Source organism: Spermophilus citellus, assembly GCF_964194105.1.
Source record: "Spermophilus citellus genome assembly, chromosome: 2".
NCBI classification, from domain to species: domain Eukaryota; kingdom Metazoa; phylum Chordata; class Mammalia; order Rodentia; family Sciuridae; genus Spermophilus; species Spermophilus citellus.
In genome coordinates this window covers 147,264,989-147,285,679 of record NC_138183.1, presented here as the reverse complement: position 1 = coordinate 147,285,679, position 20,691 = coordinate 147,264,989, and the positions used below count along the sequence as shown (strand labels likewise).

Below are 20,691 nucleotides of genomic sequence, written 5' to 3'. Positions count from 1 at the left end.
TCACTTTCCAGAGTGGTCTCTAGAGAGAGCCATTGTGCTTTGGGCATATTGGTCTCTTGTTTCCCACTTCACTGTTTGAAGTGGAACTGAACAGGAGCCTTAATTTGCTTGAAGTGGAGTAGGATTGGCAGAGGGGTTGGAATCAGAGTCAATGGCCTTGTGTGCTAGTACTGAAGCAGGGGGGAGTTTGGGCACAGCCTTTATTTATTAAGTACCTGCTGTATTGCCTACAGATGGCTCCGTTCCCAAAGGGATAGATTTGGGTCCTATTTGGTAGAAATGTAGAGGTTGGAGAGACCAAGAATAGAGCAGATGAGTAAACCATATATTATAGTCGTAGTGCTCGACCATGCAGTATTATAACAGGGATTGATAGGAAAGCCCAGCACAGCGTGTCGGGGGCTGTTGGGCTAGTGACTGCAGGGAGGAGGTGGTGACTTTGGGAGGCCTTGCATTAGCATTTCATTTTGAGAAAGGTTAGTGGTTCGGGGGTTACGTAATGGAGAACAGTCTCATCAGCACCTTGCTAGTTTCTGTGGGCTCTGCCTTCCTTTGTCCCCTCAGGGAATATAAAAGGAAATGAAATGCACATTAATCTACAATGTACCTTATACTGATGAAAGGTCTCTTGGGATAAAGAGGGAGACCTTATTACCTGAAAAGAGGTTTCTAGGTCACTTATGGAGTTCAGAGGCCCGCTCTTTCTCTGTGCTCCATTTATTTGCCAACAAGGGGCCTGCTCCAGCTGCAGACCAGCCTCAGGTTCTCCAGAGGAAAGTTGTTGGAGCTTGTTTGCCAAGATCGGGGAGCTTTCTCTGGGCTCTAGGCCCACATTCGTCACTGGGACTTTTGGAAGTATTGCTTTCATGTGTACAGAAGGCCCACAGGGCGTAATCATTTTTCTGACTTGTGTATTTCTTGACTTTTGATTCCTAAGGAATATTACATCGCAGATGCCTCGGAGGACCAGGTGTTCGTGTGTGTCAGTCACAGTAACAACCGCACTAATTTATACATCTCGGAGGCAGAGGGGCTGAAATTCTCCCTGTCCTTGGAGAATGTGCTGTATTACAGCCCAGGAGGGGCCGGCAGTGACACCTTGGTGAGGTAAGGAGACCACAGCTGCTCCCCTGCCTTCTTAGACAAGTGCAGCTGCCAACTTCTCTCTAGTTGAGTAGTTTTCAGTGTTAGCTGCTCGCACAGACTCACCTGGAGCATTTCCAGAGACCCCGATGCCTGGCTCACATGCCCAGAGATTACCATTGATGGGGTCTGGGTGTGGTTTGGTTTAAAGATTTTTAAAAAGCGCCTCCAGTGATTCTTATGTGTAGCCATGGCTGAAAGTTGCTGTTCTGTGTGACACTGAGGGGCACAACTACTTTGTTAATTAACCATTCCCTTGGGCTCCCTTCATTCAGTTATCTGGTTTTGTGGTCTCTGAGCCAATGGGAAAGAGCACTTAGAAAATAGCATCAAGTCAGAGAGAGCTGGCATATGTGGCTGTGTGGCCTTGCCTCTAGGTGACTCAGGTTCATTGACATCATTACTCCCTTTCTTAAAGGTAATTGCAAAGTGGTATTTTGTAGGAAAGGCACCAACGTCATTGATCCTCTGTCCATAAATCACATGTGTGGAAATGATTTGCAGTCCTATCTGGGTCTTCTCTGTCAACTACACTCACCAAGGAATCAGGGGACGGAGTAGACTTGGCAGGGATGTGTAGATTTTATTCTTCTTCTTTTTTTTTTTTTTTTTTTTTGCCGTGCTGGGGATGGAACCCAGGGCTTTCTCCACTAGGCAAATACTCTACCCCTGAATTATACCCCACCTTCAGTAGATTGTTAAGTTCCTTTCTGTGCCATAAGTCCATTTGTCATGTGAAAACCTTTATAGTTGTGATAGGCTTGTTCTCTGTTCTTGGAAAAAGCCATCTGTGAAGCTTACTGACTGGTCTGGGGTGACATCCACCAGGCCAGAGGACATGACTGTGCTGCCCACTCCCTCTCCTTGTGCTGGCCAGTCTTTTTTGTTACCAGTTTGTGCCATAGCACGCTGCGGCTGTGTACCAGATGGTGTTCTAGGTATGGCAGTGAAGTGTTGTGGATGATAGTAAAAAAATCAACCAGGTCCTTGTTCCACGGAGCTTATATTCTGTTTGCAGGGGACACAGGGTATGAACAAATGTGTCATCTGTTTGGTAATGTGCTGGGAAGAAAAATAAAGCAAGATAAGGGGCAGGGAATGAGGAGGGCATTATTTTATACAGCCTGCTCTGGGATGATGAATTTGAGCAGGTGCCTGAGTTATGGAGGGAGGAAGTCAGCTAGGCAGACCCTAGGGGCGGGGGTGGGTGGGGGGAAGAGTCCTACAGGCAGGGGTCAGCAAGTGCAGTGACCCAGAGGTGAGGCTGCAGTGCTGTTCCTTAAGAGATGGGGAAGGTCAGGATGCTTCCAACAGCTAAAGAAGGGGACAGAGAAATAAGGCACAGGATTCAGGGAGCAGGGGCTCAGATGGTGCAGGACTTCAAGGGCATAGAAAATACTATTTTTCTGATAGGTGGGATGGATAGCATCAGATTTATCTTATTAATTTTTTTTCTATTTTAAATATTTGAGAACTGTGTTCTATAAAGAAAAATGCAAAAGACAAATGAATGCATTATAAATAATTTTGAGCAAATACCTACATGCTTTGTTTTACAGAAATTATGCTTAGTGCTGTGTGGAAATTTGACTACTATGGGGACCAGGACAGGAATAGGAAGACTGATTGTGAAAAGTTGTCCCAGTTCAGGCCAATGGGGATTGATGTTGGCTGGTCCCAGGGCGGTCTCAGTGGAGAGTACAGAAATGGTTTGATTCTAAATATATTTTGAAAATAGACCCACAGATCTGCTGATGGATTGGAAGAGGTCTGGGAGAAGGAGTAGTAGCCAGGGGACCTCTGCTCCTTGGCCTGAGCAGGGATAGGGCAGTGATGACAAGGTGAGGCATGGAGGCCGGTGAGGAGCAGCTGTGGAAGAGATGTCCTGAGTTCCGCTTTGTACCTTGGTTGGAGGTGCTTATTAGATACCCAGCGATGGTCTTTCTACCCAGTCTCCAGCAGTGCTTTTCCACTTCCTGTTTCTCTTTTGGAGCTACTGTTATCTTTCATTCATTCCATTTCTCCCCCTGATATAGACTCCTAGGTTATTATTTGTTATTTAATGTGTTATTTAATATGAATCATCCTGACATTCAGATTGTCTTGGTTTGGTTGGTGGCGGTTTCCAGTTTCTTCTACCTGGCTTCTGTGTTTTTATTTTTTAAAATAAAATGAAATTCACGTAACATAAACTGAACCATTTTAAAGTGTGAACAATTCAGTGGCATTTAGTACATTTACAGTGTTGTACAACTGCCATCTCTAATTCTAAAACCTTTTCATTTCTTTAAAAGAAAACCCTCATTAAGTACTTTCTCCCCTTCTTCCAGCCCCTAGCAACCATCATTTAAATTTCTGTCTCTGTAGATTTACCTTTTCTGAATATTTCATAACAGTGGAATCATACAACAACCCGAGACCCTCTGTGGCTGGCTTCTTTCACTTAGCATAATGTTTCCAAGGTTTATTCACATGTAGCATATATTAGTACCCCGTTCATTTTCATGGGTGATTAATATTCTCTTTACATTTTTGTATAATTAAAAATCATAAAGCACTATCCCTTGGGCTTTTTTACCGACTCTTTAGTTTCTTCCCTACCTTCAGGAGCCTCAGACTGTGCGTGAGGTACATCACAGCTTGCCAATGGTTTCTTCATCCTCCTCATTGGTCAGATATTCAGGTGATATTTCATGGTAGGGCAGAGTTGAAGCCAGAAGCTGAAGAGATAGGCTCCCCAGGAAACAGTGACCTCATTTCTGTGGCCGTAGGACTTCTTTACACATGCAGATGGCCCTTTGCTTGTGGCAAAGTTTCTTCTTACCCTGCCTGAGCCGGCGGTTAAGAAATTGATGATAGATTCATGTCAGGAGTCATGGACCAATATCCTGCTCTGCTTGCTTACTCTTCTCTTACTTTATCTCAGGACCACAGGGGTTCAGATTTGCTTAGTCGAATGACTTTTTGTCAGCTGTACCTCAGTCTCTGCCAGATGAAATGGAAAGGATGAATTGGCAGATGGCATGGGCAGGCTGGTTTAGAATAAACTTCCGCGGTATTCAAAATGAACAAGAGGAACTGGTTCTAATTTCCTTCGAGAACTAAGGAAATAACTCTTAATAGGGGATTACCCTGGCATTTGTAGGATGTGCTGTGTAGGAATTTCGTAGAAAGCCACAGCTAGATACAGGACTCTTTGGAGGAACTTATGTGCTGATCACATGAGGCCTGTTGGGGCGCCTTAAGGAGGCGCACTGGCTCTCTTGGGTGGGAATGGCTACCAGTGTGTGCATTTGGCACTGATCATGGTGGAAGGGACCTGGTGAGCTGCTTGACAAGTCTTGGCCTAGGTCACTCTGGAAAGAAGAGCAGAAGTGCTCTGGTGAGGACAGTGAGGATAAGATGGAAGAAAATGGACTGTCCGAGAGAGTACTGGGCGTGAGGCAGCTTGTACCAGGGAAGGTCAAGGGAGCCAATGCCAGGATGGGCTGCACTGACGCAGAGAGGTTGTGAGGCTCAGGACTTCCGCTTGGAAAAAAAAAAAAAAGACTCCAGGATTATGTTGGGGGAAGAAGCAGGCTTATCTGATGAAAAAATCTCAGACCTCCCAGATGTGGGAATGAAGCCAGTAAATCTCAGAATGGTGGGTTCCATGATGATAGACTTAGAAGCAGGAGAGCTGAGGTAAATAGAGAGCAGGGGGACATAGGCCTTCAGCCACTTCCAAGGAAGTAGCCAGAAGAGGCTTAAGGAGTCCCGTGTCAGAGAATTTGGTCTCAACTCTGGCATTTTACTTAGGGCTGTGCTCCGTCTGCTGTTTCAAAGTGACTTTGTTGCACTGCTTATTTCTGGTTTCCTTCCTCAGAGGTTGGAGGGCACATCTCCCTGTCTGAGGTGACAGCGCAGTCTTCCAGTTGAGGAGATTTCCGTGGCAGATGACGGGGAGAAAACACTTCTCTGTGTTATCATGTCGCCCAGTGGCTCAAGACCCCTGAAATAAAGTGCATAGTTCCAATTTTAAAAGCCAGTGTGAGTCGTGGTTACCACTTCTCAGAGACCTCTTATATTTGCAGTGTGTACCATTGCAAAACCCCTTTCTAGGAAAATCACAGTGTCCTAGCATAGCAATTGAAGGCCTGAGGGTCTTATTGTATGCTTCCCTGTTAACCAGTACAACCTCAGACTTTCTAGAACCTTCCTTGCTAATATGCTATGATGTTTTGGGAAGTAGTTGTCATGCTGCTGGGCTTTCTGACAGAAAAGCATTGTGGTCATCTATCATCAGGGTACTGGACACCCTAATAAGTACCTGGACAATGGCTATGTAACCCTTAGCTGTATTTCTACAGATTGGCTTAAATGGTAAGCTGAGCATTGTAACTGGTGTCTTTTTTCAAGTCTGACTTAATGTTTCCTATTTGTCAAGCCTCACTGGTGGATTTGGGTCAGTTTCAATAGTGAAGAAATAGATGTGCTTTTTACACCAACTTTAATGGTATCTTCATCATTGTAAAGCCTTGGTTAGGAATTGTTGATCAGATAAGCATCTTGGCTCTTAAAGTTAAAAAAAAATCACTGTTTAAAAAAGAGTAGACTATATAGCCATTAAAAAAAAAATAGAGTATGGTACATGTTACATGAGTGAACCTCGAAACATTATGCTAGGTGAAAGTAACCAGATATAAAATATCATATATAACGTAATTCCATTGATATGAAATACCCAGACTTGGCAAATCCATGGAGACAGAAAGCAGATCAGTGGTTGCCAAGGCCTCGGAAGGAAAGGGGAAATGGACAGTGGCTGCCAATAATGAAAATGTCCTAGAACTAGGTGGCGATGGTGGGTATACAATGTGGTGAAGGTGTTTAATGCTGCTGATTTGTATATATTGAAATGTTTGGTTAAATCGTATGCTGTGTACAATAAACAAAATACCAAGCAAATATCTGTTCAGATTCACCGTTATTTATTTTCTCTTACTGCAGGTATTTTGCAAACGAGCCATTTGCTGACTTTCATCGCGTGGAAGGGTTACAAGGAGTGTACATTGCTACTCTGATTAATGGTTCTATGAACGAGGAGAACATGAGATCAGTCATCACCTTTGACAAAGGAGGAACCTGGGAATTTCTTCAGGCTCCAGCCTTCACAGAATATGGAGAGAAAATCAATTGTGAGGTATAGATGTTTTAATCTTGTTTGACTTTTTAATACAAGGATAGAGCTCTGATCTGTAGTTGTTTCCTACATCTAATATTTATTGGAAACATGCAAGATCACATAGTCTTCCACTGATACCATGTGAAGCAAACTTTTATCTGTATTTCCATCTTTGCTGGTCCCAGATTCTGCACCATATGGTATGCCATAGTGAACTCACAAGGTGGGGGGTGGTGGATATTTAAAAATAAGTGATTTTTTATTTTATAATAATAATAATTTTTTTTTTTTTTTGGTGCTGAGGGTTCAACCTAGGGCCTTGCACCTGCTAAACTATACTCCCAGTCTAGTATTTTAAAGTTTTGAGGGAAAACATTGTGATTCTCAACATCTGTTAGACATATGAATTACTTGAGCAACTAGCTTGAGTTAGTTCACAGTTTCAGCATTAGGTTATGTTTTATTTCTTTTGGTGACATCATATCTTTGGGAATAAAAAAAAAATCAGGTGAGAAAGTCAGGGTAGAACAGGACACAAGGGTAGTTAATGCCCCAAATGATTCTAACATTTGAGCAGTTGTGCCATGTCCAATAGGTACACTCATTCCGTTAATAGGTAATCGTGGTTATTTAAAAATGAAATAGAAACATGCTGTGTTCTTCCAGTTTACATGTGCTATTGTTTCAAATTGCTGTTTAGTTATTAAGACATGTATACTTAATAAGTTTTTTGGACTTAACTATGTAAAAAACAAGTTGGCATTTCTTTTGCTATTAAAAAATTCCTGATCCGGGTGAGGTGGCACACACCTGTAATCCCAGCTGCTCTGGAGGCTGAGGCAGGAAGATCATGAGGTCAAAGCCAGCCTCAGCAACTTAGCAAGGTGCTAAGCAACTCAGTGAGACCCTGTCTCTAAGTAAAATACAAAATAGGGCTGGGGATGCGGCTCAGTGGTTGAGTGCCCCTGAATTCAATCCCTGATTCCCTGCCCTGCCTCCCCCCACCAAATTCCTGAAACACCAGTTGTCCTTCAAGATTCTCTGGGGACCTCTTATGTAAAGTTATTATTTCTATGAAAGGAGTTTTAAAATTTCTCTCTGAGTATAATACAGAGATTATTCAGTATTTCCTGCCTGTAGGCCTGTCTGAAAACTTAAGAATGCCAAAATATATCATTTGGTTCCATTAAGTGCTCCATAAGTCTAAGTATTCTGTAGACTGTGCCCCTGGCTTTAAGTGACCCCCTAATACCTCTGTTCCCATTTCACCTAGATCCCTTAGAAAATGGAAATGGATCTTGGGTGTGGGAAGAAAGAACTCAGAAAAAATAAAAGTGCTCATTTTTGGAGAAACTATAACATTTTAATTCAATTCAGTTGGATTTTCTGATTTTGTTGGTCCTTGGTGAACTATGTTGAGTCTTCTCTAGTCTGTGACCCTTGGGAAAATGCTTTTGGAGACTCTGGCCTTAGAATGTACTTCCTGATTTTTCTTCCCTTTTTGGCAACATGTTTCCATTTATTACATCAAATCTAATTTTAGCAAGAGGCAAGCTATAAACGGATATACACACATTACTAGGAACTGAACCTACCTCAGTAGTGTCTTACAACCTCAGTAGCTCGGCACAATGCTGCTGTGGATGGGGCTGGGATAATTTTGAGCATGCCATGCATGCCAGGGTGTCAGAACTTGGTGTTTTAAAAATTCATTTTTTTAATTCCTTGACTGATCAATTTATGAACTATAGGACAATTAATCATCTTTTAGTTTCTACTTCTGAGTTTAAGTGAGGTATTAGATTTTTGTCACCGTGACAGAATGCCTGAGAAAATCAGTGTATAAAGCAGAAAGATTTATTTTGGCTCATGGTTTCAGCTCATGATCACTTGGTACCTACTCTTTGCCTTGTGCTGAGGCTGAACATCATGGTGGGAGCATGTGGTGGAATAAGCTGCTGATATTATGGGGACCAGGAAACAGGGAACAAAAATGAGAGAGAGCAAGAGGCTAGAGTCCCCAAATGCCTTTCAATGGCACACCTCCAGTGTGTAACTTTCTTCTACTAGGTTCTACCTCCCAAAGGTTGTACCTCCCTTCTAGTAGCAGCACAGGCTTGTGCCCAAGCTTCTAGCACATGGCCTTTGGGGGACATTTTAGATCCAAAGCATAACAGGTGGTGAAAAGAACATATAGGAATGTTTAAAGTCTGATTGTCCAAAGATACAGAAACACGTTCAAGAGTAGACTTCATCGTAGGCAAAACAATGTAAGCCAAAAAAGGTGGGGAGAGTAAATATATCTTTGAGACCCAACCTAATTTGGTCCAGTTTCCATTGGCCAAACTGGGAAGCTAGTAAGATGGATATTTGTTCTATCTTTTTGTGACAAAAATAAATGGATCCAGCAAACCTTGCCACACTTATTATTTGTGCCGTAAACATCTGCAGAGTTCTCCTGTTCAGAACACTGGACACATCTCAGTAACCCTGAGTATCTACTTTCTGGCCAGGAGAATGAGGCACGGCCATATAGCAGAAGCCTTATCCTGGTGGTTTACAAAAGAACTATGAAAATGTGGGCACAAGCGATGGAGGCCAGCTTAAATCACTTGAAGCCTTGCCCTGTACAGCCACATCTTTGTAAAATGTAGAACACCCTTTAACAATGTAATGTGGATCTTTGACGTTCAGATATCGTATTTTGTACTTCTGGGAGCTTATCTGTGGGACTTGATGACTTGTGATTCTTGTTTTTTCTTCTAACAGAATTACTGGAATCATATTTGAAACTCCTCTCCCCTGACTTAGAAAATAAATACCACAACATCATTTCACTTCTCTTTAACTCTGAGTCACTTGAGAGGATCTCTGGGTGATACAGGGAGATGGGTATCTTTCCGGTTGACCTCAGTTAACGTTGGTTTATAAATGTTATTCCCTGAGAGTCTTAGGGAGTTCTTAAATTATTTTTTTCAACCAGGAACATTTATGTGGATGCAGATGACCCGCTATGTCTGGGTGGCGGTGTGTGTGAGAACATAGCTGGGCTGTGAGTTTGGTTTCCTCAGGGCCAGGCCTCTGTGTTCTGTGTCAAGCCCTGAGGTCCCCACCCAGGCCTCTGGGTTTGCAGGAGATCTAGGCAACATGTTACACCACCTGAAACTTTATTTTGCAGCTTTCTCAGGGCTGTTCCCTCCACCTGGCCCAACGCCTCAGTCAGCTGCTCAGCCTCCAGCTCCGGAGAATGCCCATCTTGTCCAAGGAATCAGCCCCTGGCCTCATCATTGCCACGGGTAATGTTTTGTCTGTCTTGCCTGTTCTCACAGGGCTTCTTTCGGCTGGTTATGTGCAGCCCCATACAGAGTGGTCACCCACATCTCCAGAAGTACCCACTCTGGGTAGTTTTAAGACATTCTTAGTTGCTAGATAGTTCTTTGAAATTCCCATTGGGCAAGGTGATTCTGTGATATATCCTTGAAATGAAAAATAATTCTTCCTCTTACTTTTTAGGCTCAGTGGGAAAGAATTTGGCCAGCAAGACCAACGTGTACATCTCTAGCAGTGCCGGGGCCCGGTGGCGAGAGGTCAGTGCCCACCCTGCCTGGTTGGTGTGTGTGTGTGAGGATGTGGACTGCACCTTGGTGTTTCAGGGACAAGCATGGTTCCCAGTGGTCACCTGAGATGCCCAATACAACTGTAAAGTAAAGAGGGACCCAAAGCCACACATGAGAACCGGCTGCCCTGATTTTTATTCACCCCCTTGTTATGTGGACTCACAATTTCCCCAGATGTTACTTTAAGTGAAAAAGGAAGCTTTCACTTTTTGTTAAAAACAACTGTGAATTTGACCAAAATTTCCAAGATTATACAATCCATGAGGGCAAAGACAGTGTCTGCTGTGCTCACTTCTTGACCACCAGGCCGTAACCACGCCTGGCATGAGCGAGTACTCAGTCAATATTTGCCGAGGGTATCAGCAGTGACAGTGTAGCTGTGATGGTGGTATTTTTCTGTGTAATATTGGAGCAGAAGTCTTGCCTGTGGGCATTTCCATCTCATTCTGTGCTGTGGAAGGAGACCATTTCTGTGTTAAGGTGCCGTAACTTGCTTGTATCTTCAGCACTTATTATTGCCAGCTCTGAAGGTGCAGCTGGTTCTCCAGCCCCAAGATGCCAATTCAGCTTCAGCCTTGGGTGTTAGGGAATTCTCAAACCTGGAAAAAAGTATTTCTCATCTGCCTCCCGAGACTTTAAGGCCAAAGGAAATGCTTCTGGTCTTATTCTGAAGGGGTTGCTTTCAATGGTGACCCTGAGGATGCCAGGAACCATCAGGGTAAAACTCAGCCCCTCAATAGGCAGGAGTTGCTTGAGCATCATGTCAGGACACTTTTATATTTAAATCTGTAATGTGTTAAACAATAATTATGCCCTACATTTTTTTTTGGCTCTGTAGTTTATAGAGACTGTTACATACCTTATCTTATGTGTGTCCAGTCTTGCCACCCTTCCAAATGAGAGATATAGGGCCCAGACACTGTGTGTGTGTGTGTGTGTGTGTGTATGTGTGTACGTGCGTGCGTGTGTGTGCGTGCACGCACTTGCTTGCACGCACATGCTTGCACATGCATATATTAAGGCCTGTACACAGCATGGTAGGGAACATAGTACACATGGTGAAGTGAGGGAGGTTGATAAGAACTGAGTAGTTAAAAGTGAATGGATTGGAATTTTCTGGTCATTCTTTTCCTGCTTCCCCAGGAAAGAGTAAGCAGTTGCTTTCTCCTTCCTTGGAGCTGGACATTCCTTTTGGAATTGGGTGTCCTCTCCTCTGTGAATAGGCCTGTGATTTGTTTGTACCTTCTGCTGTTGGTGTAAGCGGGCGTCGGAACATGTGCAAGTGATTTCCTCCTGGGTAGAAAGCTGAGTCTTGTTCCTCCTCCACTGCTGTCGTCTGGCTGTTGCGGACGGCTGTCAGGGCCTCCCTGCAGCATGCTTGATGCCTGAAGCAGCCAGCACTCAGGAACCTTATTTTGGGGACTAGCAGAGAACTAGCAAGGGGATGAAAATGTTGAGATTTTGTCCCTGAGGGAGCGTCTATGCCTCTGTGGATGGCCTTTGCTTCAGGGGCACAGTCTGGGGCATGTGGCAGGCAGAGGCAAGGGAGGAGGTGGTAGGACGGAGGGGGACACTGCCTGGGACACTGGTGACAACAATTCTGGTTCTCCTCTTCCTACTAATGAATTGTGCAGTTCTCTGATCCTCAGAATTCTTTTCTTAAACTTTCTTCTTTAGCGATTTTATTGAGGCACACAGAAGTGCAGTAAACTGCTCATATTTAAAGAGTTTAATTTCATAAGAATTGATCACCACCATCACAGTTTAGACCACAGACATTTCCGTCACTCTCTCCCCTAAGTGTCTTTGTGTCCTTTTTCAATATATTCCTCTTTCCAGTTGGTATTTTCTAGAATTTTATATAAATTGACACACCGTATTTGTTCCTTTTTGCCTGGCTCCTGCCATTCATCCTGATGATTTTAATTCCTTCCATATTATTTCATGTGTCAGTGATTCCTTCTTTTTTTTTAAATTGCTGATTTGCATCCCCCTGTAGGGATTTATCACAATTTGTTTATCCATTCAACTGTTGATGGACTTCCAGTTTTCACTTCTTACAGATGTAGCTATAATGAACGTTCATGTACATCTTTTTTATGTGGATCCTTTTCATTTCTCTTGAGTAAATACCAGGGAATGGAATGGTGGGGCAGTGTGGTAGATGCATGCTGAACTTTTTAAAGGACTGTCAGATTGTATTTCAGAGTGAAGACACTTTACCTTTCCATCAGCACTGTGTGAGAATTCTGCCGTTCCACTTGCTTGCTAGAACTTCAGATCATCACTCTGTTTAATTTCAGTTTATTCCCCATCCCCCTGCCCCCGCCCTGTGTATTATTTTATGTATTTAATTGTCTTAGGCATTATGTTTAGGTTTATGATTCATTTGTTAATTTTCACATATGGTATAAGGGAAGAGTTAGTAACCTTTTTTTTTTTTTCCTAATTGACCCATTTATTGGAAAGCCTTCTTTTATCAATTTTTTCTGCTTATTGAAAATACTTTTTCCTGTTGAATTGCTTTGGAACTTATGTGAAAATCAATTGGCAACATGGTCTGTTTCAGGGCTTTTTGCTGTTGCATTGATCTATTTGTCTGTCTATTCACCAGTATCAAATTGTCTTAATTACCAAAGTCTTATTAATAAGTATTCAGTCAAGGAGGGCTAAGTTCTCCATCTGTTTATTTTTAAAATTGCTCTTTTCCTGTGAAGATCCTTTGTATTTTCATTCACATTTCAGAATCAGCTTGTTAGTTTCTAAAATCCCATTAGGATAATGATTAGAGTTACATTGAAGACAATCTATAAGCAATCATACCATCTGCAAAGAGGGGCAGTTTCATTTTTTTTCTGACCTTTTTTTTTTTTTTTGCTCTTTTTTTTCCCACCCACATTTTCCCTCTTCTGTCCTTTCTTTCCTCTTACCATAACTCGTATCTCCATACATTGTTGAACAGAAGTGGTGAAATGGCATTCTTGCTTTGTTCCCTGTCTCAGGGGGAGCGATTCAGCTTTTGTAAAGGGGAAACCATTATATATATTGTTGGCAATAGATTTTTATACATATACTCTATCAAGGTGTGGGGGATTCCCTGTAATTCCTAGATTGTTGAATATTTTAAAATCATGATTGGGTACTGAATTTTGTTAATTGCTATTTTTATGTCGATTAAAATAATATAAATTTTCTCTATTGTTTTGTTGATGTGACATGTTACATTAATTGATCCTTGAATATTAAAGCAACCTTTATTTGCTGGAATAAACCTTACATGGTCATTATGCATTTTCACTTTTATATATGGATAGGTTTAATTTTCTAAATTTGTTAAGAATTTTTGTATTCTTGAATTTTTATATTTTTGTAAGATAATTAATATATAATTTAATTGTTTGGTAATATCTTTATCAAGTTTTTATATTACTATTTGCTATCATGAAACAAGCTGATTAGTGATCCTTCTTCCTCTGTTTTCTGACAAAGTTTGTGTGAAGATTGGTGATATATTTTCTTTACTAATTTAAAGAAAGAGGGAAATTTTCTAGGCATGATAGGACTATTCAGACTTTTTCTTTTCTTTTTTGGTCAGTTTTAGAGTTGAAGAAATCTGTCTCTTCATTCAAGTTGTTGCATTTGTTGGCCTAATCCCATTAGTTGTGTTTCATTATTACCTTTTTAATGTCTGTAGTATCTTTGGTGGTAATTTCATTCCTGATGTTGGTGTTTTGTGTATTTTCTCGATTAGTTCTAAGTTGTCAGCATTGTTGATCTCATCATATAACCTACTTTTAATTCTGTTAATTTTATCTTTTTTCTGTTTTGTTGATTTCTTATTTTTATTGTTTTTTTTTTAAATTTATTTGCTTGTTTTGTAGCTTAAGATACAACCTTTAGGTCATTGATTTTAGATATTTTCTAATATAAACATTTAAGGCTACAAGTTTTTCTCTAGATACTCCTTTAGCTAAGTGCCACCTGTTTAGGTATGAAGCATTTTTATTATCTTTAAGGTCAGGGTTTTTAATGTCCTTTTAAAAATTTGAGATATAATTCACATACATAAAAATCACCATTTAAAAATATTCAGTTCAGGAATTTTTAGTGGCGTCACAGTGTTATTCATGTCTAATTCCAGAACGTTTTCACCATTCATTACATCTCTTGATTTTTGTCTTTGACTGGTAGGTTATTTAGGAAAGTGTTACTCAATTTCCAGGTGTTGGGAGTTTCATACTTACGTCTTTGATTTCTGAGGTAGTTTCCTGTAGCCTGGGAGTACTCTATGTAGGTTTCAGTTTCTTTCCGTGGGACCTGCCCTATGGTCCAGCACGTCTGCAGTGGTGAACGTTCTGTGAGCACTGGAAAGGCATGTGTGCTCTGTGGGTGTTGAGTCCTGGTTGTAGCTGTCATTTACATGAAAGCAGTTAATAGTGTTCAGATGACCTATGTTCATTTTGATTTGGGTGGTGATGGCAGGGAGATCCACTTAAATTGTTGATAAAGATATAGGAGGATCTCTTACTGTGATTGCAGAATTGTCTGCTTTTCCTTAAATTCTGTCAGTTTTATTTTTCCACGTATCTTGAGCTTCTGTTACTAAGTGTATTCACATTTACTATTATCTTTTCTGATGAATTGTCTCCTCTGTCATTGTGAAATCCCCCACTTCACCTGTGGTTATACCCTCTGTCTTGCAATGTATTTTTCCTGATATTCAAATAGTGTCTCTAAACTTATGCTTAGTGTTTGGATAGTGCATCTTTTACTGTCTATTTGTGCACTTTGTACCTATTCATGTCTTTAGATTTAAGGTGATTTCTGTAGGCAACGTGTTGTAGGGTCTTGCATTTTTATTCATTCTGCTGTGCTTTCCCCCCACCCCTGACCAGGGCCTCCTGCCTCCTGGGCAAGTGCTTTACCATGGAGCTACATCCCAGCCCACACTCTGCTTTTTAGCTGAATTACTTCCACCTTTAACATTTAATATAGTTATTGATGTGGTTGGATTTCAATCTATTATTTCATTATGTATTTTCTTTTTATTGCTTTTGTTTTTAATTTCTCTGTTTCTCATTTCCTGGATCCTTTTTTATTATTTAGATAGTAATATATTTTTATTTAGGTATTGTCTTTTAGTTTTTATGTTTTAGTGGTTGTTCTGGGGATTAAAGCATATACAACTTATCTTCCAATTTTCTTTGAGTTAATGTTACATTTAATATAAAATTTAGAAATCTTGCAACCATATCAGTCTGTTTTTCCTCCTGGATCTTTATGTTGTGGCCATTTGTATCACATCAGCTCACACTGCAAAGGTAAAGTGTTTTGATTTAAATCATCTTAAGAAATTTAAAGAATTTAAGGGCTAAAGAAGCAATCTTGAATTTTTCCCCAAATTGTTACCATTTCTGTCTTCCTTTATTCCTGAAGATCCTTCTTTACCTCTGGAAAATTTCCTTACTGCCTAACATTTCTTGTAGAGCAGGTCCACTGGCTGTGAGTTCTCTTGCTTTTCCTTCATGGCAATCTCTCTTTACCTTCATTGTCACAGGACATGTTTGCTTTATTATTGAATTCTGGGTTGATTGTACTTTAAAGGTTTGTCCCATTGTCTTCTTGCTTCCCTGGGTTCTGATGAGACACCTGCAGTCATTTCAGTTATGTAGTATGTATATAATGTCATTTTCACAGAATATGTTAGTGTTCATATATGCATATACCATGTCATTTTCATATATACATGTATTTTCATGTATGTATATAGTATGTAATTTTTCTCTAGATGCTTTCAAGGTTTTTTCCCCACCTCTTTGTCAGCAGTTTTGTCATGATATATTTAGGAGGGGTTTTCTTTGAGATTATCCCGTTTTGGGATACTGATCTTGAATCTATAAATTTATATCTTTCACCAAATTTGGGAAAATTTCAGCCATTATTTCTTCAAATAGTTTTTCTGCCTTGTACTTTTTTCCTTTTATTCTGAAACTCCAAATATGTCTCTTGAACCTTTTGTTTTGTTTCATAGGTCTTTGGTGCTCTCTCCGCCCCCCCCCCCATGTTTTCTTTCAAATGGATAATTTCTACTGATCAGTTTTATCTTCAGATTCACTAATTCTTCTGTTTCTCTTCTCATGTTGAGACTATCTGTGAATTTATTTCAGATATTATGTTTTTCTATTATAAAATCTCTATATAGTTCTTTTATTTTTAATAGTTCCTACTTCCATGTGGAGAATCCTTATCTTTCATTTATTTCACATGTGTTTTCTTTTGCCTTATGGAACATGGTTATAAAGGCTATTTTAAAACCCTTACATGGATCATCTTGGATTTGCACTTGTTGATTATCTTTACCCTTGAGAATTAGACTCCTTTTATGGATATGTTTGAATAGTGTATGTGAGTAATTTTGATTTGTATTCTGGACATGCAAATGAAATGCATGAAATTAAATTTTCTGGAGGATGTTGATATTTTGGTTTTAGTGTACAGTCAGGTAGTTTAGATTCTATCTTCTTTCTGTAGGTGGTAGCTCTTACGTCAGTTCAGTCTGCCAAGCCTTTGCTATGCTAGTTTGGTCTGTTTTAGGCATGTGTAGTTTGGGGGTTAGGCTGAGACTTATGTAAGTTCATACACAGAAGTAAGGGATTTACTCTTTTGACACTCTGCCCTCTGGGATTCCATACACACTCTCTCCAGCTTGTAGGGGCTCTTTTCCTAGTTCCTTTGACATAAAAAGTTTCTTATCAGCTTTTGAGCTCTGACTAGAAATGAGGTGCTCCACAACTGGGGCTTTCCCTTGGGTCAAAGCTGTATCAGGATACCCCTAAGTATGTGGGTAGCTTCTCCAGGTTTTAAATCTGTTCACAAGATGCCTGCTTTTGTTGACTTTTCAGTATCCTCTGGTGGCAGTTTTTTGTTTTTTCAAGTTTAACCCAGAATTTTTAGTTGTAATTGCTAGGAAGGATGAGCTATACACCATCAGAGTAGAACTGGAAATCTAGTTGGTTGATTTTATTCTTTCAGTGCTAGGAATGGAACTAAGGGCCTTAGGCGTGCTAGGCAAGCATCCTATCAATGAGCTATGCCCTGTAGCCCCAGCTGGTTAATTTTTAATCACTGATTAGTGAGAGTCAGAGATTTGGGTTTGAGTTTTACCTCTGCTATTTGTGGTCAACTTTGTTTCTTTGTTTGGGAAAAAATTGGAATCTGAGAACATGGCTCTGCCTGTGCCAGGATTGAATGGAGTAAATAAGATGATGGATGTGGATGTATTCTGTAAACTGAAAAGTTGTATTCAGATGGTTGACATTGCTGTGCGTGTACAGGCTCACATGTGCATGGTCTCTGCATGGTTACCTGCACACAGGTGGCCTCACCCTTGGTTTCTCTTCTCTAGGCGCTTCCTGGACCTCACTACTACACCTGGGGAGATCATGGCGGCATCATCATGGCCATCGCCCAGGGCATGGAAACCAATGAGCTGAAGTAAGTGTCTCTGACTAAGCCTTTTCTTGTAGCAATACATTGTTCAAGAAATTCATATCTGTAATCGTAGGTGGATTATTTCTCTATAGCACTAGGTTGTTGGCAGCACAGTTTGAGGCCTCTGGAAATTAAACTTTCCATATCTATAAAGTTGGCATAGTAACCTACTCTTTCTTCTCATAGGATTGTTGTGAGAAACAAGGGAAATAATTTATTGGTTTAAAAAATATAACTACATAAATATAAAGAATGTATAATGACTAAAATGGGACTCTTTAACTTGTCTTTGCTTTGCGTAAGTGTGACACACAAAGATTTGCTCATATGATGACTAATAATATATAATAACAATAAATAGTAATACATGAATAATAACTGCAGAATGCATCCACCATTGTAGCCAGTTAACTTTGATGGTGGTACATTTGGTCTCGGGGGTTTTCATACATAGAAGTTGAAGGGATGTTAGAGCCTAACTGCTTTATTTACAGATGAGGAAAATGAGGCTCGTCAAGATGAAGTCACTTGCCCAAGGTGTTCCCATTTGTTAAACACTAAGGTCTTCAGATTATGTCCTGTACTGTCTGTAATATATTGTTCTGAAAAGAGTGATGTCAAGGGTTTATAATTTCTGTTCCCTTAAGCCCTGATTTTATGAGCACCAGCTCTTTGATTAATTTCATGGAGTTATTGAACAATTGATGTTTGGTCAGGGCAGGCTGGCCTTCACTTCTCCTTGTTTTTGAGCTGAAGCTGTTGGCTAAATTACTAAGGGAAGTGGAGAGGCTTCAGTAATCATCTTGTTTAGAACAAGGAAGAAAGCTTTCTTTTCCTCAGCTCGTTTTAGAATCAGAGCCAGCAGCAAAAGAGAGGTGGGTGGTTTGAAATGAGAGATCTTAGCAGCTGGTTGTTCGCCTGTGGTTAATTGGACATGTGCTGAGCAGCCTGGCCTCCAGGAAGCAGATAGAAGCAAAGTGCTGCTGTTGGCTTTCCACCTGGCTGTCCTTGTTCTGTGTGGCACTGGTCAGCTCTCTCTTTGCAGCCAAGAGTCACAGGAGGCCCTGTTTGCACACAACAGTGCATTCATGTTCAGATTGGTGTTTGCTCAGACGATGATAGTCACAAAGCTCAGTGCTTCCCATGTTTGCGCTGACATTTGTGTATCTATTAATTCATACCTCACACGTTTAGCAAGCACTTCTTGTGCCAGGTGCTGTGTATCTGCAGAGGAAAGGGATGTTGTCCCCCCACCTTTACGCATTCCACCCTAGCTGTGAGAGAGACTCAGAAACAATTGTAGTGTTTAGTACACCACTGTTGTGTGGAAGTCACGCAGGGACAGAGCATGGCTTCCTCGGAGTACATTTTATTCTTTGTATGGCTTTCAGATTTTAGAGTCCATTCTTGATTTCCTTGTTGAACTTCTCCACAGATTACATTTGCATTCCAAGCTGGCTCCTCTGAAGGAGCGAGTGTGATTCTAGTTCTCTTACACCATCTGTCGGCGCATATGTGCTCCGGGATTGCAGCGTCATTCCACACTAGCTGGAGCAAAACACACCAGGAAAACAAACCTGCTGCCAGAACATCCTAACACCCTCCCCAGGCATTTCTTAATGACTTCAGGGTTGTAGACTTTGGGGGTTATGGACAGAATAGTCTTCCTCTATTTGTAGGTCATTTAGAGGTGTCTGTAATGCATAGTTCAAATAAGGCATTTGCAAATATGGAAAAAATGGACAGGCCTCCTCTTGACAGGTACATGTGTCCTAACTATCAGCCAGAACTTGGCCCAAATCCTTGTAGCCACCTGGTCTTTTACTCACTGTGTTGCTTCCAGAGGTGTTTGGCCTGTCCTCCTGCTGCTCTGGAGAGAATTAATATTGAAGTTAGTTCATGTCCTTAAACCACAGTGGTGATTCAGTGCAATACCCAGGCATGAGTGAGGCCATTTCTGACAAAACTGGATATCTGTTGCTGGTCTAGGGCTTCATCTCCCTCTAAGTCCGTTCTCCTCACCATGGCAATCTCTCTGTCCTTTGAACCTCATAGCCTTTATTGGCCATCCCATTAATTTAGCATTGATCACATTCTGGCTCCTTTTTAAAATTACCTTTTCATTAAATGCCTGAATTCTTCAGCTCATTACTAAGGCCTTTATATAGACAAGTATTTTTATTCTATACAAGTGCCTGCTAAGGCACTTAGCAAATATTTGATTGATCAATAAGTAGGTCAAGCATACTCTGTTTTCCAAGCTCGGTTATTTTTTGTTTTGCTGATTTATGACACTGAAAGGAATTGGGTAGGGTGCCATTTGCACAGCTCCAAGGGAGACCACTGCTGTTGTGTTCTCTGCAAATGTCAGCCTCTGAGCACAATGGGGACTCCCCAGAAGTGAGCAATATGGCGGTACTCAACAGACTTCAGAGATGATCCAGTCTACCTTCCTCAGTGTCCACATGAAGAAATAATGTGATTTGCCAGGAGTCAATACCCACACTGGAGCATAAGAATATTTCTGTGGGAAATTAATTCAGTTACACAAATAATTTTGGAAGATCTATGATGAACCAGATGTTGTGCTAGACATTAAGGACACAGAGGTGAGTGTGGTATGGCTTGGGTGAGGGTGGTAGCACAGTGAGGTTCCATGAGAAAGAGGGGCCAGGAAGAGGACCTTGTTTTGAAGGGATGCTTTCTGACCTGATACCCCTTTTAGGAAGGAAAGCCAAGCAGAGTAGCAGCTGGCATTCTAATTAGAGGTAGTGGGGACAGGTAGGAATGGTACTTAAGAGTTGGATCCCCCACCCCCTTGGTGATTGTTCATTTAAATTATTCATGTCTTTCTCTACCTGATTAGCACAGATAACTAAGAGTTGACTGTTATTTGTTTCAGCATCTGCCTTGATTCTCTGCTGAGACTGTTACCTTTGTTATTGTTAATTGAAATTGAGAGTAAGAAGTGGAACACTTTGTTTTGTTGTTGTGTCTACATGTCTGAAATGATCGAATGAGAGCCTGTGCTGGGGATTCACTTATGCATTCATTCAGCATGCTGCTAGCAGGAACCTGCTTGGGGGATGCATGGGAGCAGTTTCATGTATAATCAGTTTTCTTCAGGCTGTTGTGTTTTGCATCTTGACCAAAAAAAAAAAAAAAAAAAATCCAAACACATTTGTTGGCTTGATCAGGAAAGATGAGATCAGTTTCTGCTTCTTCTTGGCAGTTTGCCTGTCAGCATGGTGATATTATTGATAGTTAATAATATTT

General features: G+C 40.9%; 1 protein-coding gene across 1 annotated transcript in view; it reads left to right on the top strand.

Moving 5' to 3' along the window:
• The window catches only part of SORL1 (sortilin related receptor 1), a 162,934-nt gene that overhangs the window by 52,762 nt on the left and 89,481 nt on the right, over positions 1 to 20,691 (top strand). The window contains exons 8-12 of the mRNA XM_081281228.1: positions 938 to 1,107; positions 6,133 to 6,325; positions 9,486 to 9,603; positions 9,821 to 9,894; positions 17,330 to 17,418. Of these exons, the coding sequence (XP_081137354.1) occupies positions 938 to 1,107; positions 6,133 to 6,325; positions 9,486 to 9,603; positions 9,821 to 9,894; positions 17,330 to 17,418 (644 nt within the window). The remainder of the gene's footprint in view (positions 1 to 937; positions 1,108 to 6,132; positions 6,326 to 9,485; positions 9,604 to 9,820; positions 9,895 to 17,329; positions 17,419 to 20,691) is intronic.